General features: G+C 43.8%; 1 protein-coding gene and 1 long non-coding RNA gene across 2 annotated transcripts in view; one reads left to right on the top strand and one right to left on the bottom strand.

The window, feature by feature from the left end:
• Positions 1 to 22,153, bottom strand: part of LOC310696222 (neuronal acetylcholine receptor subunit alpha-7-like) — a 110,523-nt gene that overhangs the window by 26,270 nt on the left and 62,100 nt on the right. Inside the window, exons 3-8 of the mRNA XM_083481508.1 lie at positions 21,173 to 21,217; positions 18,005 to 18,114; positions 15,684 to 15,763; positions 11,681 to 11,848; positions 7,765 to 7,959; positions 6,966 to 7,052 (exon numbers count right to left, since the gene is read on the bottom strand). Coding sequence (XP_083337634.1) covers positions 6,966 to 7,052; positions 7,765 to 7,959; positions 11,681 to 11,848; positions 15,684 to 15,763; positions 18,005 to 18,114; positions 21,173 to 21,217 — 685 coding nt within the window. The remainder of the gene's footprint in view (positions 1 to 6,965; positions 7,053 to 7,764; positions 7,960 to 11,680; positions 11,849 to 15,683; positions 15,764 to 18,004; positions 18,115 to 21,172; positions 21,218 to 22,153) is intronic.
• Positions 6,977 to 10,356, top strand: LOC310696283. The gene is made up of 3 exons (XR_014520519.1): positions 6,977 to 7,081; positions 7,786 to 7,891; positions 9,494 to 10,356. It is a non-coding gene; the product is annotated as an uncharacterized lncRNA (long non-coding RNA).

The following is a 22,153-nucleotide window of genomic DNA, read 5'->3' as shown; positions in this document are numbered from 1 at the left end:
TTTCCAGGAAATACAGTTTTCAGTGACATATTAGAAGTGAAAAACCAAAACCGACAAATATTTGGTATATCTTTACACAGTTATGATCATTTCTGTATCACCAACACTGAAAGTATTGCATCACTGGTAGGTTCCAGTTTGCAATGTGCTTCTGAACCATTTGCACAAGTGCAAGAGACTACAGCGAGTGCTGTTCACATTGACTCGTGGCCCAGAAAGTGGACGAAGCAGCTGCGTGTACCAAAACTGGCTGATGAACGCTTCAGCATCATCTTAAGTGATGGTTGGCCAAGAGTTTGGGCACAGCCTCAGACATGATTTCAAAGACTAAAGCTGAGCCATTAGAGATGAGCCAAATCTAGTCATTTCCAGTGAAGATTTTTGGCAGTGCCAAACATGTACCGTAATTCCCTTCTGGACATTCTTAGCCCTCTTTGCCGACATGTTTGTTTATTCATTTACATTGCCCACATTTACCCACAGTGATGCCATGATGCAGTGAAATCTGATTACCTTTGCCGCTTTAAGATGTCTCTCTATTAGCCGTAAATAATCCCTGATTAGGTGGGATTATCTACATGACTAAGGCAGGAAGGAGAAAGAAGCAGCAAGCAGAGGGGAAATTGTGCCAGGCAGGGTTGAGAGAGGAGGAGATTCACAAGTACTGAGGGATGTGGGTGTTTGTTTGTGTAGGGGGCTCTATCCCACCCAAAACTGGCTCCAAATGAAAAGTAAGCCTGCTTTTTCTTACAGTACAGCAAAGGTCTCTGCTGTACTGGACTAGAGACCTTATCGCACACTGGAAAGGGGTCTGCATGGCAATGGGATGGTAGCTATGCCATAAGTTCCTCTTGGAATCGTGGTTATTTGTCAAACTCTGCTCATTCTTCACAAACACAAAAAACCTCAGTTTCCCACAGAGAATTAAAATGTCAAGTACCACCATATTACTCCTTAGCCACATATTAGGCTTCTTCAGACAAATTTGATCTCTACACCTAAACTAACCAGCTTTTTTCCTACCACCTTGTGGTGGGGGAGCTGTGAAACCTAGACCAGTGATGATCTGCTCAACTGCATATTCATAAACAGGGGACCTTACAAAACCCCTAGCAAGCTTCCAGTACACACACTCTCTCTTCCTCACAAGGAAACTGCCTCTGAAAAGCTGCCCCAGAACTTACTTCCGCTTAGAGGCGAGGGAGTGTGCAACCATCTTAGAAGAAATCAGGCATTCAAAGAGCAATTGGACAGGTTGCCTTTGTTCTTGCATAATCTGGGTCTCTGCAAGGGCTGGGCTCCCCTGTCAGGCCTTGGTGGACCAGTCGAGCTCCCCAAGGCATTGCAGTAGAACAAGCCACATTTGATTACAGCTGACTGAACTGGGCCCTGTCCAAACCATTGTGCTTTCAGTTCCATGAATATGTTTTGTGAAGGGACTTTTAAATATAAATGGGACTTTTAAATATATAAGGGACTTTTAAATATAAATGAAGCCGGTCTCCGAGATTTGTCTTTCTATCCATTTCTTGGCACATGAATCTGCAAATAGTACCAACATCAGCTTGGATCAAGAGGAGGAATTCAACACCATACTCTTCTGGTTGTTCCCTCAGTGCAGGCACTTCCGCTTGCCACATGAAAAAATCCCCCTTCTTCTCCTTCTGTGTGCTATTCTCCTGAGCCCCACGAAGCCAATTTCAGGGGCACAACGGTGGAGGAAAGGGGGAAAGCCCATTGCACTAGATGGTGTGCCTGCATGGGCTTCCACTAGCGGGATCAGTTAGCTGATTCCAGGCAATAATTTTTATCTTTCCATATATGTTCTTTTTTCCAACTAAAGGAGGAATTTTCACCCAATGCATCTCCAGACTGATACCTCGATTACATAAATGCACACTGATAAAGTCTAATGGATTTATCTAAAAGGGGGCTAGTGCACCATTCCTTTTTCTTCATTTTGTTTAGCTACCTAAAATATTTAGCACACTGCCACTCCTCAGTTCATGGGGTAACAATACTGGGAGGTGAGGGAATCTAACATTTAGGTTTGAAACAACAGGTCCACAATAGGAAAACGCTTTAGTAAAACTCTGCAGCCAAAATAGTAGATTTTAACATCCAGAATACCCTACAGAATAAACATAATTTGTATCCTCTCCAGGAAGAGACAAGGAAGAAGAAACGAAAGATGGAGGGACATTCTAGAGCCTGGGGGCATTATTCTTCTGACTTTTCATAGTGAAGACATTCAGAGCAGAGTTTATGGCTGGCACAGGAGATCATGTAGAGAGAAGTGATGTCTAAGGTTATGTGGGACTGAGGCAGTGAAGAGATTTCAAGTCAAGCACTATAGCACCTTTATACTAATATACTGGCTTAATTGGCTATTATGTGCTCCAAAGGGCACAGAGCCTGCATCAGGGAGCAGATGTATATTTTATATATATGGTGATAAAATCAACATTTACAGAGCGGAATTTAAGACAGGCACTTCCAATCATTGTCTGTGCAAACATTCCAGCTTGCCAGATGAAATGATACTACCTGCTTTCCCTCTGCATACTGTAGGGGAGGTTATCCTGACACCCCCTAAGCTAATTTTTGGGGGGAATGGGGGCACGTGGTGGGAGAACAGAGAGGGAAAGCCCCATTGTGCACACAGAAGGCCTTGTGCAGGGCTCTCTCCCACTGACAGGACCTGTTAGCTGTGTTTAAGTTTGCTGTCCGTTTAAATGAGCCAGACCATTCTCCAACCTTGAATTCAGTTTGTGATTATGCCAAAGTGGGATGTTGCTGTTCAGTGAAATGATCCCCACCCTGGAAAAGTCTATTGGCCTTTCTGGTGTAACAGCCATGTGTTCCTCTAGGCTAGATGCCTTCCTGGTGGCTGCTGTGAGCCTCCCAGGTATGGGAGACATTTCAGCAGGGAGACAAAAATCCAGGAAGCCAGAGAAAGGAACAAAGTACATTTGACCTAGATGGCTGCTTTGCGAGATGCATTTCAAATACATTCGATATGCTCTAATTGTTCAGGCATTACAAATTTTTCTGCAGTTATCTAAAGCATTAATGAGGCTTTTTAGAGATACTTTGTCTAAAGAGGCAGTTGGATGGTTCTGGGAAAGAGCTAAAAGGCTGTGGTTGTGAACTGGGCCCACAACTTTGTTTTGAGATGCTTTCTGAATGACGAATCCATCCTTCTAAATGCCAGATTAGAAGACAGTTGAACTTTGGTTCTCAAACAGAATGCATTCCAGGACTCTATTTGACTCCTGGAACTGTTCGAAAACCAAGACGCGGCTTCCGATTGGCTGCAGGAGTGTCCTGCAGCCAACTGGAAGCGATGGAAGCCGCGTTGGACGTTTGGCTTCCAAAAATCGTTCGAAAACCGGAACACTCAGTTCTAGTTTTTGATCATTCGGGAGCTGAAATATATGAGTTCCAAGGCGTTCAGCAACCAAGGTACTACTGTGTTAGAAGCCAGTTCACTTCACAGTGGATATTTAAATATCTTCAATATTGCCTTATTTTGTATACTCTAGTGAATTCCTGTTGATTTGAGATGTGCTGAGTTCTTCTACACAATCCACTTTTCAGAAAGGATCATATTCTCACATTTCCAAATGCTTTTCTCCTGCTTTCCTGGATAGTTCTGAATTAATTCCAAGAGGTTCAGAATCACTGAGATGGGGCTCTCCCCATTTCTTCACCTCCTTCCATTCTGTTTCACTTATCAGTGCTGTGAAAAAGAGTCTAATTATATTGTAAGTTTCTTTAGGAAGAGAAAAAGATGTTTTAAAAATGAAAGTGAAAATACTTCGGGAATGTGTACATGATTTGATTTAACCATTTTTGTTATCTTTGAATTCAAAGAAAATTTTATACAGATGGACTGCATTTGGACACAATGGTAAACTATAATTTAGCATTATGAGAATGAGCCTCGGGGAATCTGGCTTGCAGGGAGTGCTTCCACTCCACTGAGCACAAGGAGATTAGAAGTTTCCACTTCTGTTTTAGATTCAGCATGCAGTGTCTAAACCATAAACTGTGGTTAATCTTAACTTGAAAAAAGCTAGCCTCAGAAACCATGGTTTGAAGTTGGCTTATTTCAGCTAAGCATAGCGAAGGCGAAGCACATTATGGCTATGTTTGGATGATCAAATCTTGGCTTAATTATAAATTAGGACATGAATAACTTTCATGCAGCTAGGAAGTTGCAGCTAACTGTAGCTTCCCATTTCTACTGATCTGGGAAACTACGGTTAGTAGCTTCCAAGTAAGCTAGGATATAAAGCCATGATTTAAAACTGACTGATTATTCTAGATTGTTTGGTAGCCATCCATCATGGTTCTTCAGTTCAAACATAATAGGGAGCTAAGGTTCACTGTGGTTTCCCTGTTTATTTTCCCGCTTCTATGAAAGGAGAAGCAAAACAGTTCTGTGTGGATGTGTGACACTTGTTTATATAGTGGCTTGTTAAACTGAGATTTCATCTTCTGAATCTTACCGTATTTTTCGCTCTATAAGATGCACCAGACCACAAGACGCACCTAGTTTTTGGAGGAGGAAAACAAGAAAAAAAAATATTCTGAATCTCAGAAGCCAGAACAGCAAGAGGGATCGCTGCGCAGTGAAAGCAACAATCCCTCTTGCTGTTCTGGCTTCTGGGATAGCTGCGCAGCCTGCATTCGCTCCATAAGATGCACACACATTTCCCCTTACTTTTTAGGAGGGAAAAAGTGAGTCTTATAGAGCAAAAAATACGGTACATGGCAAGTCAAGCTAAAATGTGAGAATTTCCAAACGCCTCCTTGTGGTCAGGCCAGAGGAGAAGAGTTTGCTTGTGAGCCCAAGGCTCACTGTAGTTCTGTTACATTCCAACCAGCCTATGATATCTCACACCACAAAGAAATTACAAGAAAGAATTCTAACTGCTGGGGATTTGGGGGAAATGCTAATTTAATTCTTATTTGATGTAAATGGTCTTTGGTGGAAATGTCTGGGGCAGAAGTATAACTGGCTTTATAATAAGAGCGGTTAAGATAAGACTTGATCCTTTTCGCAGTTCGGTTAAAAAACTGCACCCTGCTATATGTAAACATAAGAGCCTTATTAAAAAATCTGTTAGTGGCAGCAAAGGTTTTTACACACCACAGGAAATATAATGAGCCATTGCACCCTACGAGGCGACTGAGGAAAGCGTTTGCAGTGGACAGAATGCACAAATTAATCCGAATTAACGTAGCTTTTTACAGAGAAGCGGAAATTGCAATGAACTTTGCAGAGATGTGTCCTTAAGAAAAATAACACTGGGAGAATTACTGTACATATTCTTAGTTAATGAAACCTCTGTTGGGTGCTGTACGGTTTTAATAATACAATAATTAATAATTAATGGGTATGGGGGAAAAACACAGGAAGAGAAATAAGGAGGAAGAGGAAGAGGAGGAGGAGAAAGAGGAAAAGAACCTGTAACATTAGCCTTAGAGAAAAAAGCATCCTTCATCATAGCTGTCAACTTTTCCCTTTTCTTGCAAGGAATCCTATTCGGAATAAGGGAATTTCCCTTAAAAAAAGGGAAACGTTGACAGCTATGTCCTTCAAACGCACTATATCAAGGCAGCCAGATATCATGAAGTTATTCCCACCCTTCACTTTAGAGATGTTTGCTGGCAAAGGTACTGAAAACTTAATCATTAATATAAAAGGGATTAAATCTTCCATTGGAAAAAAGGGGGAAGGAGAATACTTAGTCACATTCAGGAGTTTGTCTAAATATCTCCCCAATTTGGGTGTATGCGTGAGGGGACTGGGATGGCTTGGGATCCTTCAGAGCCAAGCCACTTTCCCTAATGCTCCAGAACATCCCCTTTATGGCTCTTCCACCACCAGAGCGCCAACATCAGCTGGACCAAAACTTCAAAGGGGCTGCTGTGGCAGATGGGAGAGGGAAGCTCCAATATTAGACCTACCTCTCTGGTCCAATCTACAGTATTTGTGTGTTTTTTACATTTTGCCAGAAGCCCCCCGAGTGGCTGGGGCAACCCAGTCAGATGGGTGGCATAGAAATAATAAAATTCTTATTCTTATCTCATGGTCTCCAGAGACACCCTCCCAGAAATCACAGCATTGCAACTTCAGCAATGCTCTGAAGGCTACGTCCAAAGTACAGTGGTACCTCGGGTTACAGACGCTTCATGTTACAGATGCTTCAGGTTACAGACTCCGCCAGCTCAGGAATAGTACTTCAGGTTAAGAACTTTGCTTCAGGATGAGAACACAAATCGTGTGGCGGCGGCGGGAGGCCCCATTAGCTAAAGTGGTACCTCAGGTTAAGAACAGTTTCAGGTTAAGAATGGCCCTCCAGAATGAATTAAGTTCTTAACCCAAGGTACCACTGTATTGGTTCAACATTCAAGTTACCACTCTGTGTCAAAGTTTTTCCAGAGCTGAACTAACGGGTGAAAACTTAACCTTAGAAGCACTGCAAGAAAGGATGAGGTTTACCATGAACAAATATTCTCACAAAGACTAATAAAATGGTTCTAACAAACTTTAGTCGTCATCGCCTTCACCCCATTTATTTCCAAGGTACCCACTTGTCCATGTCTATTGCACTCACTTCTGCCCCACTGACAGCCTGAAAGAACTATCTTCCTTCTTTTTCCCCTTCACACAGCCTTCTCACCTTCAGGCATTTCCCCCCTTCATGAGCAGCCAGGAGAGCCGCTATTTACAGAAGACGCAACAAGCGATCTGGGGTGTGTGTAGCCCCCGCAAACAGTAATGGCTCCCTCCTCCCTCCTTCATGCGCTAAATAAAGTGAAGACGTTTTCAAGTCTCATTTGTTTCAGCTGGAGAACTAAGGCCATGCTTGTCTCCCTCCAGAGAAACCAAGGGCACTTGAAAGTGCTGCAAATTTGGCTGGGTTGTGAGGCGCCAGTACCCATCAACATACCTATCAAGGGGACGGAATCTGAGGTGGCAGGCATGATCTCAGCAACAAGCAGCATGAAAACCGTGAGAGACAGGAGGACCGTAATACCTGCAATCAAATTGCGAAGGAGACAAAAGGTGAGGCAAGATCTGAATGCTTTCTGTTTCAAAGATTATGAACAGTGAGCGTGTTCCCTTGATTAGGCATGCAATTAAACATTACATATTGATCTCAGAACGTCAACTCGGGAGACCCTAATAAATCAAGGACGCAGAGAAATATGTGTTGCTAGGCCCAGCAGAACTACAGCTGTTTCATGCAATGCCCATTCTGCCATTGTCATCCTGGCTGCTTTCTTAACCTGCATTTTCCTTAGTTTTGAGTAGGTCGGCCACATGTCGTACTTAACAGAAGACAGTCTTCTATTTTGAGGCACTGTCGGAGGACAGGCCTCTATTTGAAGGCATCCTCTACTTGAGGGCTGTCCAGTCCATGTCTTGTTTAAAGACGAGGAGCTGCTTAAAAAATGTAGATCAGAGATCTTGAAGTTGCCCATCAACAGTTGGGCACACCTGCACAGCAGACTGGGCAGGTGCACAAGTCAACTGTTTCCTTCCCCGCTATGGTGACATGTGTTGTCCTTCTGTTTCAACCAGAGTTTCCCAAACGTGGGTCCTCCAGCTGTTTGGACAACAATTCCCATCATCCTTGACCACTGGTCCTGCTAGCTAGGGATGATGGGAGTTGTAGTCTAGAATCCTACCACCTCTGTGTCCCACTTCTGTCAATGTGTGAGTAACTCTAAATTCTCAGCTCTTACCCAAGGATATTTTCTCTCCAGAGTCAGCTGGCAGCAAGAAAACAAGCAATGCTAAGCCTGATATGAGGACGCATGGAATCAGTAAATTCAATCCATAGTAGAGGGTGCGGCGGCGCATTGTCACGGTGTAAGTCACATCTGGATATGGCTCCTTACAGCACTCATAGTACAACTCATTCCTTTTACCTGGGACACCTGCACAGAAGCAAATTTGAAGTAAGAAATGAGGAGAAATCTGCTGCATTCTTACAGCCCTTGGCTACGTTAGTAGGTCTGTGGTCTGGCTCCTCAATCCCCACTCTCATTTTCCAATAATGTAGGCCATGGATTAGGGTCACAGCTCATCAGCAAAACATCTGAAAAGACTCCAGTTCTGAAATTCCGGGGAACCACTGCCAGTCCATGTAGAGAATACTGACCTACAAGGACTCAGTGTAAGGCAGCTGCATATGTTTCTAATTGGGCTCAATCCAGATGTCACACCAAGTCATGCTTTGCCAACCATAGCTGTGGTATGAACTGATAAATCATGCTTTCTGCCCAGGAAGCAAATCAGAATTACAGTGGTACCTTGGTTCTCAAACGTAATCCATTCCGGAAGTCTGTTCGACTTCCAAAACATTCCAAAACCAAGGCATGGCTTCCGACTGGCACAAGTGCCCCAGAAACAAAAGCCAACAGCCACATCGGACGTTCGGCTTCTGAAAAATCATCTAAAACCGGAACACTTGTTTCTGGGTTTTTGGCATTTGGGAGCCGATTAGTTTGTCAAGTAAGCCGTTCAAGAACCAAGGTTCCACTGTATTGTGGCTATAGCCATGGCTGAAGCCACTAGGCCTTAGAGACATAAGCAGAGGGGAAATGACATCACGGAAGCAGCTCTCACTGGGGATTCCCTAACTTACCCTCCCTCCTGCCAATTGCCTGTCTGTAGCCCTGGCCTTGCAGTTACTTCTCTTAGGTGCAGACATGGTTGCCAACTCAAAACCAATTGACGTCACTGGCACTAGCCAATGCAGGCAGACTTCTGCAGTGTCCATGGCCAGAGCATGAGCAAACAATCCCCAGATGCCAGCTAGCTACTTTCCCATATGGCAGGTGGTTGCAGCTGGGAGATCAGGGCTTGCCTGAATCCCGTTTAAATTTGCTCCTCCAGGCATCCTTCCTCTATTACAGGAATGCCGGGCGTTCAAATTGTTTGGATGACTTTGAAGGCTTTGCCCTCTAGCTGTGCCTTAATGCCTCTTCTCTACTTATTCTCAATAACTCTTGAGGATGTAATAATTCTTAGCATCTTGGGAAATAAGGTGAGAAAGCAAAGCCTGCCGATGGATATTTAGCTCTCTCCTGGGGCTAATGCAACTCTCTACGCATTTCATTTTGTACACATACTGAAAAATCCATACAAATCTATTATCCAGCCTAGGGCGGGGGTGGGGTTGGAATTTGGTGAAAAACACGCCATATGATAATCGTCAACATTTCCAAAGAACTGTCATAAGAAATACAGCATCCATCCCTCCTCTGGCAAATGTCATTATAGGACTATAACATGTAATTGGCCATTCTTTATGCTCTCCATCAGATTCAAGCAACAATCAATGGTTATTATAATGTCCAGTGTGATGGCTTGCACTTTTCAAGCTGTTTAACAGCACAGCGGAGCTGAAATGATTTATACCTTTTTTCTGTTGTAGCATACAACAGATGTTACTTCTGTTTTCCATAGATTCCCTGGCACCTCTCTTGAAAACATTGGTTCATTTTCCGCAGGGCTGTGGATTGGCCAAGCAAGCCTTAAAGGGGCATGCCTGGAGAGTCTTGCAAGCCTTGGCTGGGTTTGCTGGGCAGCCTGAGCACAAACCCTAAAAGGGCAGGTCTGGAGAAGCTCAGAGCGCTGTGTCTTTAAAAGAGCATCCTCTGGAAGAAGCTGCCTGGTTTTGGGGGCCACCTTCCCAAAACGCCAGCCATCGAGGTGAAAATAAAGAATGACGAATGCTCAAACTCCCTTGGCAGGAGCGAGATCTCATAAAATGAGATGTTCCTTTCTTTATCTGAGCAAGGGGCAGCAAGCAGTGATGATGAGTGTAGGAACAACATTCTGGACTTTTGTTGTCCCTGAAAAAAGGCCTTTGTAGTGGATGCCCTGTATGCTGCTGCTGCTGCTGGCAGCTTTCCTGACTAGGCCTTGACAACCAACAGGCTCCCCCAGCTCCCCACAAGCACTTTATAGCTCCGCAGAATGTGGGCCTCCAGACCTCTCCAAACCAGGCCGTGGAGAGAGGTTGTGGCGCACGAGGCACCTGGCTGCAGCAGCCCCCCCCCAAGGCCACACCCCACGGAGGGTTTAGAGATGGGTAGAAGCTGGGTTGGGTTGCACCAGTAGATCTCCTGGTGATGTGCAGTAGATCAGCAAGGTTTGCTGACTCCCAGTTGTACATCATCAGCGGCAACAAAATGACTCTCCCCCAAACCTCCGAAATCAGAAGGCTAAGCAGAGGTTGGCTTCTGTGCAAGAGGACTGTGAGATCAGCTCAGCTCTCATACGTATTCAGAGGCACCCTGCTCTTTAATTCTAACTGTTATGGTTTGTTTTTTTTCACCTGGCTCCAGCTGGTGGTCTAGTTAAAGAAGAAAACAATGTAGATCAGACCAGCCTGAAGTCTGTCCACTGCTGCGGATTACTGGGAGGCAGAGGGCGAGGCGGTGTTAGGGTGAGGCTGTTGCAGCGCAAACACATGAGCAGAACCCATCTGGAGGATGTTCACCACATTGACCTTGTTGCCATTTCTCCATCCCGGTAAGCCGCAGAGGCATTGGGGATGGGAGATCAGGTATGTGTTAGAATTCCTGCTCTATGATTGCCCGTCATGGTGTTGTTGTCTTTCACATGACGGTATATGTTTTGACTCCACAGAGTGGGAAGTGATGAAGACAGGATGTTTGTGTTACTGTGTTCTGTGAAGTGGGACTATTGTCCTTTGTTCTTTTTCTCTTTGCTGTCTGATGCTAGAGAGAGAGGGAGCCATGTTGCAGTGCTCCGTGTGTGCTTATATGTAAATAAAGTAGATTAGCCAAAATGCTGAGTTGCTGAGGTCTGTCACACAAGCCATGCACAAACTCTGCGGATCCTTAAGTGTGCCCGTGTCGGTTGGCATCGGTTGCTGTGATGTTCAGGCAGAAGAAAGCTTTTGAAGCTCCCGAACAATAGACCAGGAGGGAGGGAACATGCCAGTCGGGCATGTGTCTCTACCAGGGTCCTACTCGAGTGTAGGCTGAACTCCTGGAAGTATGCACCTCCACTTCTTGCTATTGGAGCAACCACTTTGGGGTGCTTTTGGTATCTCTGTTCCAAATAAGAGGCATGCCCAGAGTAAAAAGGTAAAGGTAAAGGGACCCCTGACCATTAGGTCCAGTCTTGGCCAACTCTGGGGTTGCAGCACTCATCTCGCTTTATTGGCCAAGGGAGCCGGCGTACAGCTTCCGGGTCATGTGGCCAGCATGACTAAGCTGCTTCTGGCGAACCAGAGCAGATCACGGAAATGCTGTTTACCTTCCCACTGGAGCGGTACCTATTTATCTACTTTGACGTGCTTTCGAACTGCTAGGTTGGCAGGAGCAGGGACCGAGCAACGGGAGCTCACCCCGTCGCGGGGATTCGAACCGCCGACCTTCTGATCGGCAAGTCCTAGGCTCTGTGGTTTAGCCCACAGCGCCACCCGCGTCCCTTTAGCAACACACAAAGAGGACATGAATGTCTGCTGAGTGTTGCTAAACATATGCTCAGAGTGAAGCATACCCCTGCTTGCAATTTTAATTTGGAGTGGGGGAAGACAGTGTGCCTCCATTAACAGAAGTTTAGGGAAGACTGGAATAGATTCACTTGTCTTAGGTTCGTTTAATAAAGCCAGCTTACCCACTAAGTCCCATTCTCCGTTGGATATGTAATTGGAAATATCAGCTTCGAGCATCTGCAGATCAAGCAGCCAGCCATTGTGCGTCCAGGAGCCAAACTTCAGATCACATTTCTGCACATCAAAAGGAAACCAGCGGACATCAATGTAACATGTGCTCTTCAAGATGCCTGTAAGTAATTAGAAACGGGCATGTAAATGTTTCTAAAGGGGGAAAGCAGTGAGATCTTAAAGGCAAGAGAGGAAGGGGAATGAAATTGCAGTCATATCCACCTGTTATCAAGAGTTCAAGGGAGCAGACAGCTTTGAAATGCATTCCAAATTGATCTGCTAACAAACGGTGCCTATAATTCTGCGTTTCAGTCATGGTCTTCAGAGGACCATCTGATGAAAAAGCTGATTGAAAATAATAACTGGCACCTCACAGTTAAGCTGCATGGAGCTTAAGCCTCCAAGAAACAGATCTCAGGTACTTTAGCTGCATTGCATCTACTTTTGGGGCTGTGTGGCGTATCAAACCACCGCAAACAAAATGGAGAGCAACAGCAGAATTGCTAGTTGTGGCCGTCATCCATACTGCTAAGCAGATGTTCTTAATTGTAGTAATGTTTCATGCTTCCCACTTCACTAGGAGGTAGGAAATGTCAAGATGGGCTTTGTGAGGAGAGACTCCTTCATGCTATTCTTACGGACTTGGGCCAGGTTATCTTAAAGATTAAAGGTAAAGGTAAAGGGACCCCTGGCCATTAGGTCCAGTCGTGACCGACTCTGGGGATGCGGCGCTCATATCGCTTTACTGGCTGAGGGAGCCGGCGTACAGCTTCTGGGTCATGTGGCCAGCATGACTAAGCAGCTTCTGGCAAACCACAGCAGTGCATGGAAACGCCGTTTACCTTCCCACTGGTATCTACTTGCACTTTGATGTGCTTTCGAACTGCTAGGTTGGCAGGAGCAGGGACCGAGCAACGGGAGCTCGCCCCGTCGCGGGGATTCGAACCCCTGACCTTCTGATTGGCAAGTCCTAGGCTCTGTGGTTTAACCCACAGCGCCACCCGCGTCCCTATTCTTAAAGATTACCTCCTCCCATATATGCCACCTGAACCTTAAGGACCTTCTCCATTTGCCTCCTCCAAGTCAGCTGAAGCAATTATCAAGTACAGAGCCTTTTCGGGAGTGGCACTGTTCCTACTGAACAACATTCCAGAGACTCTTGCCTGGCCCAACTCACCTGACCCTGCTTTATACATGATTGGAGCAGATCCTGGGTAAACACCCACGAATTGGGCATGATCACATGCACTTTGATCAGCTGTGAAAATTGCAACCTGCTCGTAGTCCAACTAAGTTCCATGGATCATACTACTTTTGCAAACTTCTGTTTACTGCCTATCACCAAACGTTCTACAAGTCTGTTTCAAATTACAACTGCAATGCTTCTTCAACAAACAACGACAACAACGACACTTTGGAGCGTGTGCTGACATTCATAAAAGAGCATATAATGGCCATATATTCCCTTGGAATTGATTTCATTTTCTTATAACTTGCTCTCCAGTAAAAACCCGACATCCACCCCCCTTTTTCGTCTTTGATTTACTTTGCTTTCCTCGAGGGGCTGTCTGCTCTGGCATAAATGATTCATGTGACACTAGTCGAAAGCTATGTAAGGGATTAATATTTATCACGTATTATTTGTCATCTAATTATTTCATGTTCCGCCAGTTAAAATCAGAAGCAGAAAGGAGAGAATAACAAAATGCCTCAAAGGTGCTGTTTGTTGTGCAACTTGTGGTGGTGGACAATTAGCTTGTTTTTGTTAGATAGCCAAGTTTTATTGGCTGTTTCGAATGTGCAGAGACTTGATTATGTTAGACCATTACATGCTAGTGACAGTTGGCCTTTCACCACTTGACTGGCAGGTGGAAGAGAGGTAGGCTAAGCAGCCAGGGAAACCCTGGTCTGGTTCCTGGCTTCTTCCTTTCCCACTTCTGAGGTGTCTCCTCCCTCAAGCAATGGTGGCAACTTGGCTGAAGGGTCTAGAAGTGGAGGGAAGTCTCTCCTACCCTGCTCTGACTCTCAGGCTGCATACACACCCAGTGCCAGATTTACGTATAAGCTAAACAAGCTATAGCTTAGGGCCCCCCAAAAATTAAAGGGAAAAAAACCCTGGATGTACATTTCCAAAATATAAGATAAAAAACAAATAAATTAAAACCTACATACAGCAACAGTGCTTTGTGTTGTGTAGGCTCCTCTGATGTAAATAATGGGCCCCACCTGCTCCCTAAAATATCACATATTTTGTTATGTGTAAATGGCTTTAGATACCTATTACGTCCATAAATTGCTATATAGCATATATTCAACACAAAAAAACAGCGACAATTTGTTGTTGACAATGGACAGCTGGACATATAAAGGGCCCCATTACCTTCAGTAGCTTAGGGCCTCATCAAACCTAAATTTGGCCCTCTACACACCATGCATTGAAGCAAATGTCTTCCCTCGGAAGGATCCTGCAAACTGTAGTTAACTCCTCAAAGAGCTGCTGTGCCCAGTCTCCTTTAACAATCTACAGTTTCCAGGATTCGCTGGCGGGAAGACAAGGGCTCATGGTGATCAAAGAGTGCTTTATGAATGGCATGTAATTATCCAAGATGGAAGAAGGAACGGCTCCTCCAATGGAGGAGGAACGGCTCAAGAAACCAACTCCTTTAAAGAGATCAACTCCAATTTGGTCAAAAAACAGAAGAGCAAGGAGTTGGTAAGAGGCTTGTCACTTTCGTTTTCAGTACAACTTTTTCCTCAAGTAAGTTTAGCGACAGCCCCGCACAGCATATTTATACTTAGATTGCAATGACAGAATAATCCCCATACATGTTTTCATATGTGGCATATTCACCTCATCTGGTTATCAGAATCACAAAAAGGAACTTCCGAGTGTTAGGTACTTGTCAAGACCTGTCTTTCCTAATACTCTCTCTTTTTTATATACTTTTCAAATTTTTACATTTCATTAATTTTACAATCCAGTTACCATTTCAAAACTTGACATCCTTCCCCCTCTTTCTGCGGTTCCTTAAATTTATTTTTTTTCACATCTTCTGCAAATCCAAATTCATTTAATTTACTCATTTAATTACCTACTGTAAATATATACTTTTACAAAACTTCAGGTTATTACAATAATCCTGCTAATGTTTTAATCTGTTCACAATTTTTCTGTAAATATTCAATAAACCATTTCCATTGTTTTATAAAGAGTTTGGTATCTTAATTTCTTATTCTTCCAGTAAGTTTTGCCATTTCTGCATATTCCATAAGTTTTTGCATCCCTTCGTCCTTTACTGGGACTTCTACTTCTTTCCATTTTGGGGTAAGTAACATTCTTGCTGCTGTAGTAGCATACATGAATAAGTTTCTATACAACTGAGGTAGTTCTGTCTCTATAATTCCCAAAAGAAAAGATTCTGGTTTGTGTGTGTGTGTGTGTGTGTATATATATGTGTGTGTGTGTGTGTGTGTGTTATTTTGAACATCTTTTTCAATTCATTATATATCATTTCCCAGTAAGCTTTAACCTTACTACAAGACTACCACATATGATAAAAAGAACCTTCTTTCTCTTTACGTTTCCAACATTTCTTTGATTTAGATTTATACATTTTTGCCAATTTACTTGGTATTAGATACCAACAATATATCGTTTTCATATAATTTTCTCTTAAACCATACCACACTGTAAATTTTATATCCAGATTTCACAGTTGTTCCCATGCTTCCATATCTATATTATGACCTATATCTGTTGCCCAGTGTATCAGGATTTTACTTGCTCACCCTTCGTCATTCGTAATACTCTCAGGCACGAACTTCATTAAAGGTTTGTGCAGTTTTAATTAAAGCCTATACTAACAATACAGTTTCATTTAAGCCTTCTAATCCACAGTCACATATATGAATTCCTGATCCAGGGGATAACTCAATATATTAAAAGCCTCTTACCTGGAGGGATATACTGGCAAGATCCCGTATAGTTCACTAGAACATTTGTATGAAACGTTGCATCAAATCTCTCGTCTGCACTACAAAAGACAGCAGAAAAGGTACGTGGGATGTTGTTTACTGGTTGCATTTGTTGCAATGTAAGAGATGCAAAACATTGTAAAAGATGATCCTGTTGTTTTTAGTAAGACTTTAAACTGATTGAAGATCTCTGTCGCCATTTTTGTTTTTTTAATGTTTTCCAGTAGAAATATTGGAATAAATAACTCGAAATCATTGGCTGCAGGAGGATAAGTCAATGCTGCAAATGACACAATACAGGCTGAACTCTGATCCTTTTAAAATGCATGATCAGCTGTAATTACTTCTTCCACCCTACAAACAGATATACAGCGGACGCTCGGGTTGCAAACGTGATCCGTGAGGGATGCGCGGTCACAACCCACAGCGTTCGCAACCTGCGTCTGCGCACTGCGGGTTGCAATTCGGTGCATCTGTGCATGCGTGACTGATGAAACCCAGAAGTAACCCGTTTCGGTACTTCCGGGTTTCGACGGTCCATAACCTGAAAAAACGCAACCTGAAGCAGCTATAACCCGAGGTATGACTGTATGTCTATTTCTTAATTGCAGGCCACTCATGCAGAATTAGGATTTTATGCATTTTCACATGGTGAATCTGAATTTCACTTCTCCCAAGTGATTAACAATGGGGTTCTGACCAAACATCAAAAAGATGGCCAACATGGCTGTTCTAAATGGCAATAAAATCCAGATCTATATAAAATTAGGCATAGGGTGCTGAGTGCCAGAATCATGGCAGAAACGGCCATGTGGTGTAGTGGTTAAGAGCGGTAGTCACGTAATCTGGGAAACCGGGTTTGCGTCTCCGCTCCTCCACATGCAGCTGCTGGATGACCTTGGGCCAGTCACACTTCTGTGAAGTCTCTCAACCCCACTCACCTCACAGAGTGTTTGTTGTGGGGGAGGAAGGGAAAGGAGAATGAGACTCCTGAAGGGGAGTGAAAGGCGGGATATCAAATCCAAACTCTTCTTCTTCTTCTTCTTCTTCTTCTTCTTCTTCTTCTTCTTCTTCTTCTATAAATCAGTTTTTTAAAAAAATCCTCTCCCCTCCAAAATTTGTCTTAGAATCATAGAATTGTAGAGTTGGAAGGGTCTATGAGGGTCATCTAGTCTAACCCCCTGCAATGCAGGAATCTTTTGCCCAATGTGGGACTCAAACCTACGACCCTGAGTCTAAGAGTCTAGTGCTCTACCAACTGAGCTATCTTGCAGCAGCCATCTTTGTTTAGGGAAGAGGCTCTGCTCAGAAGGCTCAAATTTGGTACAAAGCATCAGCTGCATTAAACTGCCTTTGCTTCAAAAGGCACTGATTAAACACTGAGGTTTTCAAGTCCCCCTTCAATTCGGTGTAGCTGTTATGTTACTATACAAAGGGACATTCAGTTTCGGCACCTGAAATACACAAAATCCAACCTTCAAATCTAATTCTACTCAAACAGCCTACAAACAAGAAGAACCAATTTGCCTACCACTGGTGATGGCCAGAATTGTTTCAGACAGGTACTAGAAGCAGTACTTTTAAAGATTTCCTGTTTAAAGTTTAAAAATTGCAACAAAGAAAGACAAGTCAGCAGCTACTGTATATAAGAAAACGGAGCTATAACCCCCTTTTACAATGGCTGCCACTTGGCATTGCTTGAGCTTCTACTTTTTTAGATCAATAATTTTGTACTGCTATATTAACAATGGCTTCTCTATAACTCACCTTGAGAGTCTAAGGACTGGAGGGGAGAATAGCAATGCTTTAAGTAATAAATGAATAAATACAATGGGCTCTAATCCTGACAAGGCTTCTATGACGTTGACTTGGTTTGCCAGTGTTAGGTCTTGTGCCATTTGCCCGATACCACATACTCCAACGTTACTTTTATTCTACAACGAAGCTTAAGAGCAGGACTCCAATTGAAGGATCGTAAGTTGGAGGGCTTAGTCAACCCAATAAATGAACATTTTGTGGAAACAGGGTGGTTCTCAGCCAAATTACACATGGCAATGAAAATGTAAAATTCCAGTTGCAGCAAGGTGTTGGATGCAAAACCACTAAGCATCTTCCTCCTCCCACTCAGTTTGATTTACTTTGATTTGTAAAAGAACAAGGCTCATCACATTGTGCTATCTGATCACGCCTTCTTGCGTAATTGCAATCATGACCCCGGAGCTTAATAGAGCTATGTCGATTTCCATCTGTTCCTCAACTTGCTCGGGTTTTTAAAACAGCCTCAAACATGCCTTCCTTACCTGTTGTACAGAAGAATGTCTGGCACCCAAATCTGATCAGATGGGAATCTTAAATTCTGAACTCCTGGATATTCATACTGATCCCATGACAAATACGTGTCCATCCAGGACTATGGAAAAAGATGGTTTTGCAATTAAAGATCATAGATGCTGGAAAATATGCTTTCAAAAATAATTAGTACAATATGAAATAATGCCAATGATAGCAGGCAAGGGTTATCATTGATGGGGCACAATGGTACTCCCTCTTCTAAATTTTCTTCCGCAGATTCTCCTTGGCGGTGATCTCAAGTCCGTGCTTCATCTGCCATGTCTTTGCCTGCCCTTCCTCCCTCTGGGGTCAGAATATTTCAGCCAACAGAATATTTCTGTCTGCCCACAATACGCCCTGACATTAGAAAAGCTCAGCAAATCCATGTCAGAGGTTTCACCGCCACCACCAAACAGCGCATGACAGTGATAGATCCATTTGTTTAAACCCATGCCTGCCCCCAAACACTTACAAAGCAGGGGGAAATCCAGTGTTCTGTACAAAAATAACACAAGTGGAGCTGAAACTTTCCCTTCAGTGCCGAATTAAGCCCTGTGGAGGCCCCTAGGCAGTCAATAATTTGGGGGTACCCAAATTATCTTCCAATATGTTTTTGATTTGACCAACCAGCAATTTTAACAAACCAATTTCAAGATCAATTCAATGCTATTTTGATATGTTATCGCAGGACCCCTAGAAGGTGTGGGGCCCATAGGCTAGGGCCTACTCTACCTATTTGGTAATCTGGCACTGTTTCCCCTGTACTGTTTCCCTTACTCCTCACCAGTCTCTCTCCCAGTATAATTTCCTATGCATTTAGCTCCGATACCAGAAGTGATCCTGACAGGGATGAACAGACTTTAGGAAACTGAGAGACTAAGCAGGCTGTGTGCAGAGGGTTAGCTCTTTTGACCTGTGTACCTTTTTGCTTTCTATGTGATTGGGGGCTGATCTGGATTCAGCAAATCTGCCACTATCACAGGTGGTTTGAGCTTGAGAGCCAATACAGCCAGCTGTAGAGTTGGTCCGAGGCAAGTGGAGCTGTCCATCTCTGCCTCTTCTACTCTCCCTAAGCACACATTTTCCCAACATAGGGTTGTGCCAGTGCCTTACATTTGGAGCTGTGAAAGACCACCACCCGACATGCAAAGGGACTCATGAACCACATGGAACAAGTCCTCTATATTGTAGGTGTAATGGGTATGAGTTACTCGTGCGTAAACTGGTGCCTTTCTCGGTTAATTTGCCTTGTTAAAACTTTCTGACTGCACAGCCCCTTCTCATGGTGGCTGCCTCAGTCACTGGCAGAATCCGTCAGTGGGCGTTTCTTGAACCTCTTCCAACATAAAAGTTGTTTGACACCCAGTCTCCTCCTCCTCTCACTGCGCGGGAGTCTTCTGCGCAGGGAAGGCGTGGGTAGCGGAGGACCTGGGCTCTCCTCACTGATGTCCAGTGAAGAGTCCTGGAGCCCTCTCTCCACTTCCCCCGTCTGCCTCCCTTTATCCCCGGTGTTGCACTGATTGGCTTCCCCCTCTACTGAGCTGTTTCTCCCCCTGCTGCTGGGTCCTTTGCCAGCATCATCTGGGAGCCTCCCCTTCGCCTCTCGCTCCGATGCCAGTTCCCTGACAGTAGGGAAATTAGAGGCACGACAGCCACCAAATATGGGAGTCACGTGATCAGCTCTCTCTTCCCCTGGTGTTAATAGCCAGTGCAGCCTCCCCCAGCCTGGTCCCTCCAGACATTTTGGTCTAAACGGCCCATTAACCCCTGCCAAAACATTCTGGTTGGGGCTGATGGGAGCTATAGTCCAAAGTGTCTGGACAGCAGTGGCGTAGCGTGGGTTCTCAGCACCCGGGGCAAGGCAAGTAATTTGCGCCCCCTAACCCGTGGATTTTAGCACTTGAGTCTCTTCCACGCCCCCCCCAGATGTTGCGCCCGTGCGGCAGGCCCCCCCCTGCACCCCCCATGCTACGCCACTGCTCCCACCACAAGTCTTCAGGACAGCCATCCGAAGGCTGGCGCGGGGAGAAGGTCTCTCCGCCCCACCGCCAGGCTTCGGAGGAGCCTTCCGAAGGCTGGCAGTCGGGCGGAGAGACCTCCTCCCGCCGCCAGGCTTCGGAGCAGCCTTCCGAAGGCTGGCGGTGGGGCGGAGAGACCTCCTCCCGCAGCGACTTGGAGAGGTTCCCGCTTCCTCCAGGGGGGCCGGCCAAACGCGCCCCCCCCAAAAGTTGCGCCCGGTGCGGCCGGCACCCCTGGCACCCCCCACGCTACACCACTGCTGGACAGCACTAGATTTGGGAAGCCAGGTCTAGTAGAACATATCAGTGTTCTGCATTATTATTATTATTATTATTATTATTATTATTATTATTATTATTTCACAACATCCCTTTCTGCATTTCACTGCCTCTGCTCTGTATCAGTAGCTGCTGCTGGCAGGAGGGAATAGTAACATAGGAAGGTAAAATGTGGTGGTGTTTATTATTATTTACTATACATATGTAGCTGCCCATCAGTGAACATTCCCCATAAAGCTTACAACAAAATATTAAGAACTCAATATACCACAATAATTTAAAAAAAAAAAAACTGTAGTAAACAATTTATAAAACCCTTGGACAGAAGCTGTCTCAAGTAATTCACAGCCAGGATTTAAAACATAGTTGAATAAAAAGATCTTCACCTGGTACCGAAAATACCATATAAAAAAGCACCAGGCAGGCCTCTCTAGGGAGGCGTTCCATACCTGAGGTGCCACCACCAAAAATGCCCTTTCCTTGATAGGTATCAAGAAAAGGGTCTTTTCAGTAGTGGCACCTCAGGTATATAACTATATAAATTCATGTTACAGAGGGGGGATCGAAACTTGCATCTACAATTTTCAACAGCAGTATAGAATTTGCCTCACGTTTAGTTTGGCTCAAAACTTCATGTGGAAATGAGTTACACGGTGTTTTGACATCTGATAAGATCAAATCAGAATTTTATTTTATTTTTTTAAAAGCACAGCAACATTCCACAATTCATTTTCTTCTCCGTTCTCTTTTTTTCTCCATATGAAAAACCTTTCTCTGGAAAATCATTATTTTTAACAACCTGTCACATAGTTTATGTTGATTAATGGCAAAATTACTTACCATCTGTAGCCAAGCATTTGTTATCAAGACCTGGTTCTTTTCATCCTTGAAGAAAATAAAAAGCGGGAGAGGGGAATGATACTTTTGTCAAAGTATGAATAATTTTATTTATATTTTATCCATGTTAGTTCTTGGAAAGATAACCAAACACACATACACCCAGTGAGTAGAATTTAGAATAATCATGGCCAGCTTCTGGCATTTAAAAAAAGGATTCAGATGATAAATAATTAGTGGTTGCAATTCTTGCACATCCTAATGATATTCATTTGCATTCGTTTGAAGTGGACCAGCATTGCTGTGTCACAGAATCCAGTTGTGAAGTGTTCAGCCAGAGGCCATTACAACATAAAATATTAAAAATAAGAAAAAGAGTGGCAAAATGAAATCAATAGCATAGAGTCCAAATAAAAAAAATATGGACACAATCTAGCCAAAGTTAAGCACCTTTGAGGTCCACTGAGAGAATTAAAAATTGATTTCAAACCTCTGAAATCAATAGGATGTGGAAGTGCTTGACCTCAGTGGAACATGTACTATAATTCTAACACAGAAGTAAAGGTCTGGGCTTAATCCACATTGTCCCATGCATACAGCACAAAGAGTTGAACTATGTGACTCCTCTCCACATTCTTCAGTGATATTGTCCTATAAAGTTTGCATCTAGTGCTGGATTTACGTATAAGCTAAACAAGCTACAGCTTAGGGCCCCACTCTCTTGGGGGCCCCAAAAAATTTAAAGGGGGAAAAAACTGGATGTATATTTCCAAAATATAAGATAAAAAACGAATAAAATAAAACCTACATACAGCAACAGTGTTTTGTGTTGTGTAGGCTCCTATGATGTAAGTAATGGGCCCCGCCTGCTAGCCTGCTCCCTAAAATATCACTGGTTTCAGTTCAACAATTACTGTGATAAAATACATATTTTGTTATGTGCAAATGGCTTTAGATACCTGTTAGGTCCATAAATTACCATAT

The sequence above is a fragment of the Podarcis liolepis genome (genome assembly GCF_965112155.1).
Source record: "Podarcis liolepis genome assembly, chromosome: 17".
NCBI lineage: Eukaryota > Metazoa > Chordata > Lepidosauria > Squamata > Lacertidae > Podarcis > Podarcis liolepis.
The sequence above is the reverse complement of the archived record's forward strand: the minus strand, read 5'-3'. Positions and strand labels throughout refer to the sequence as shown.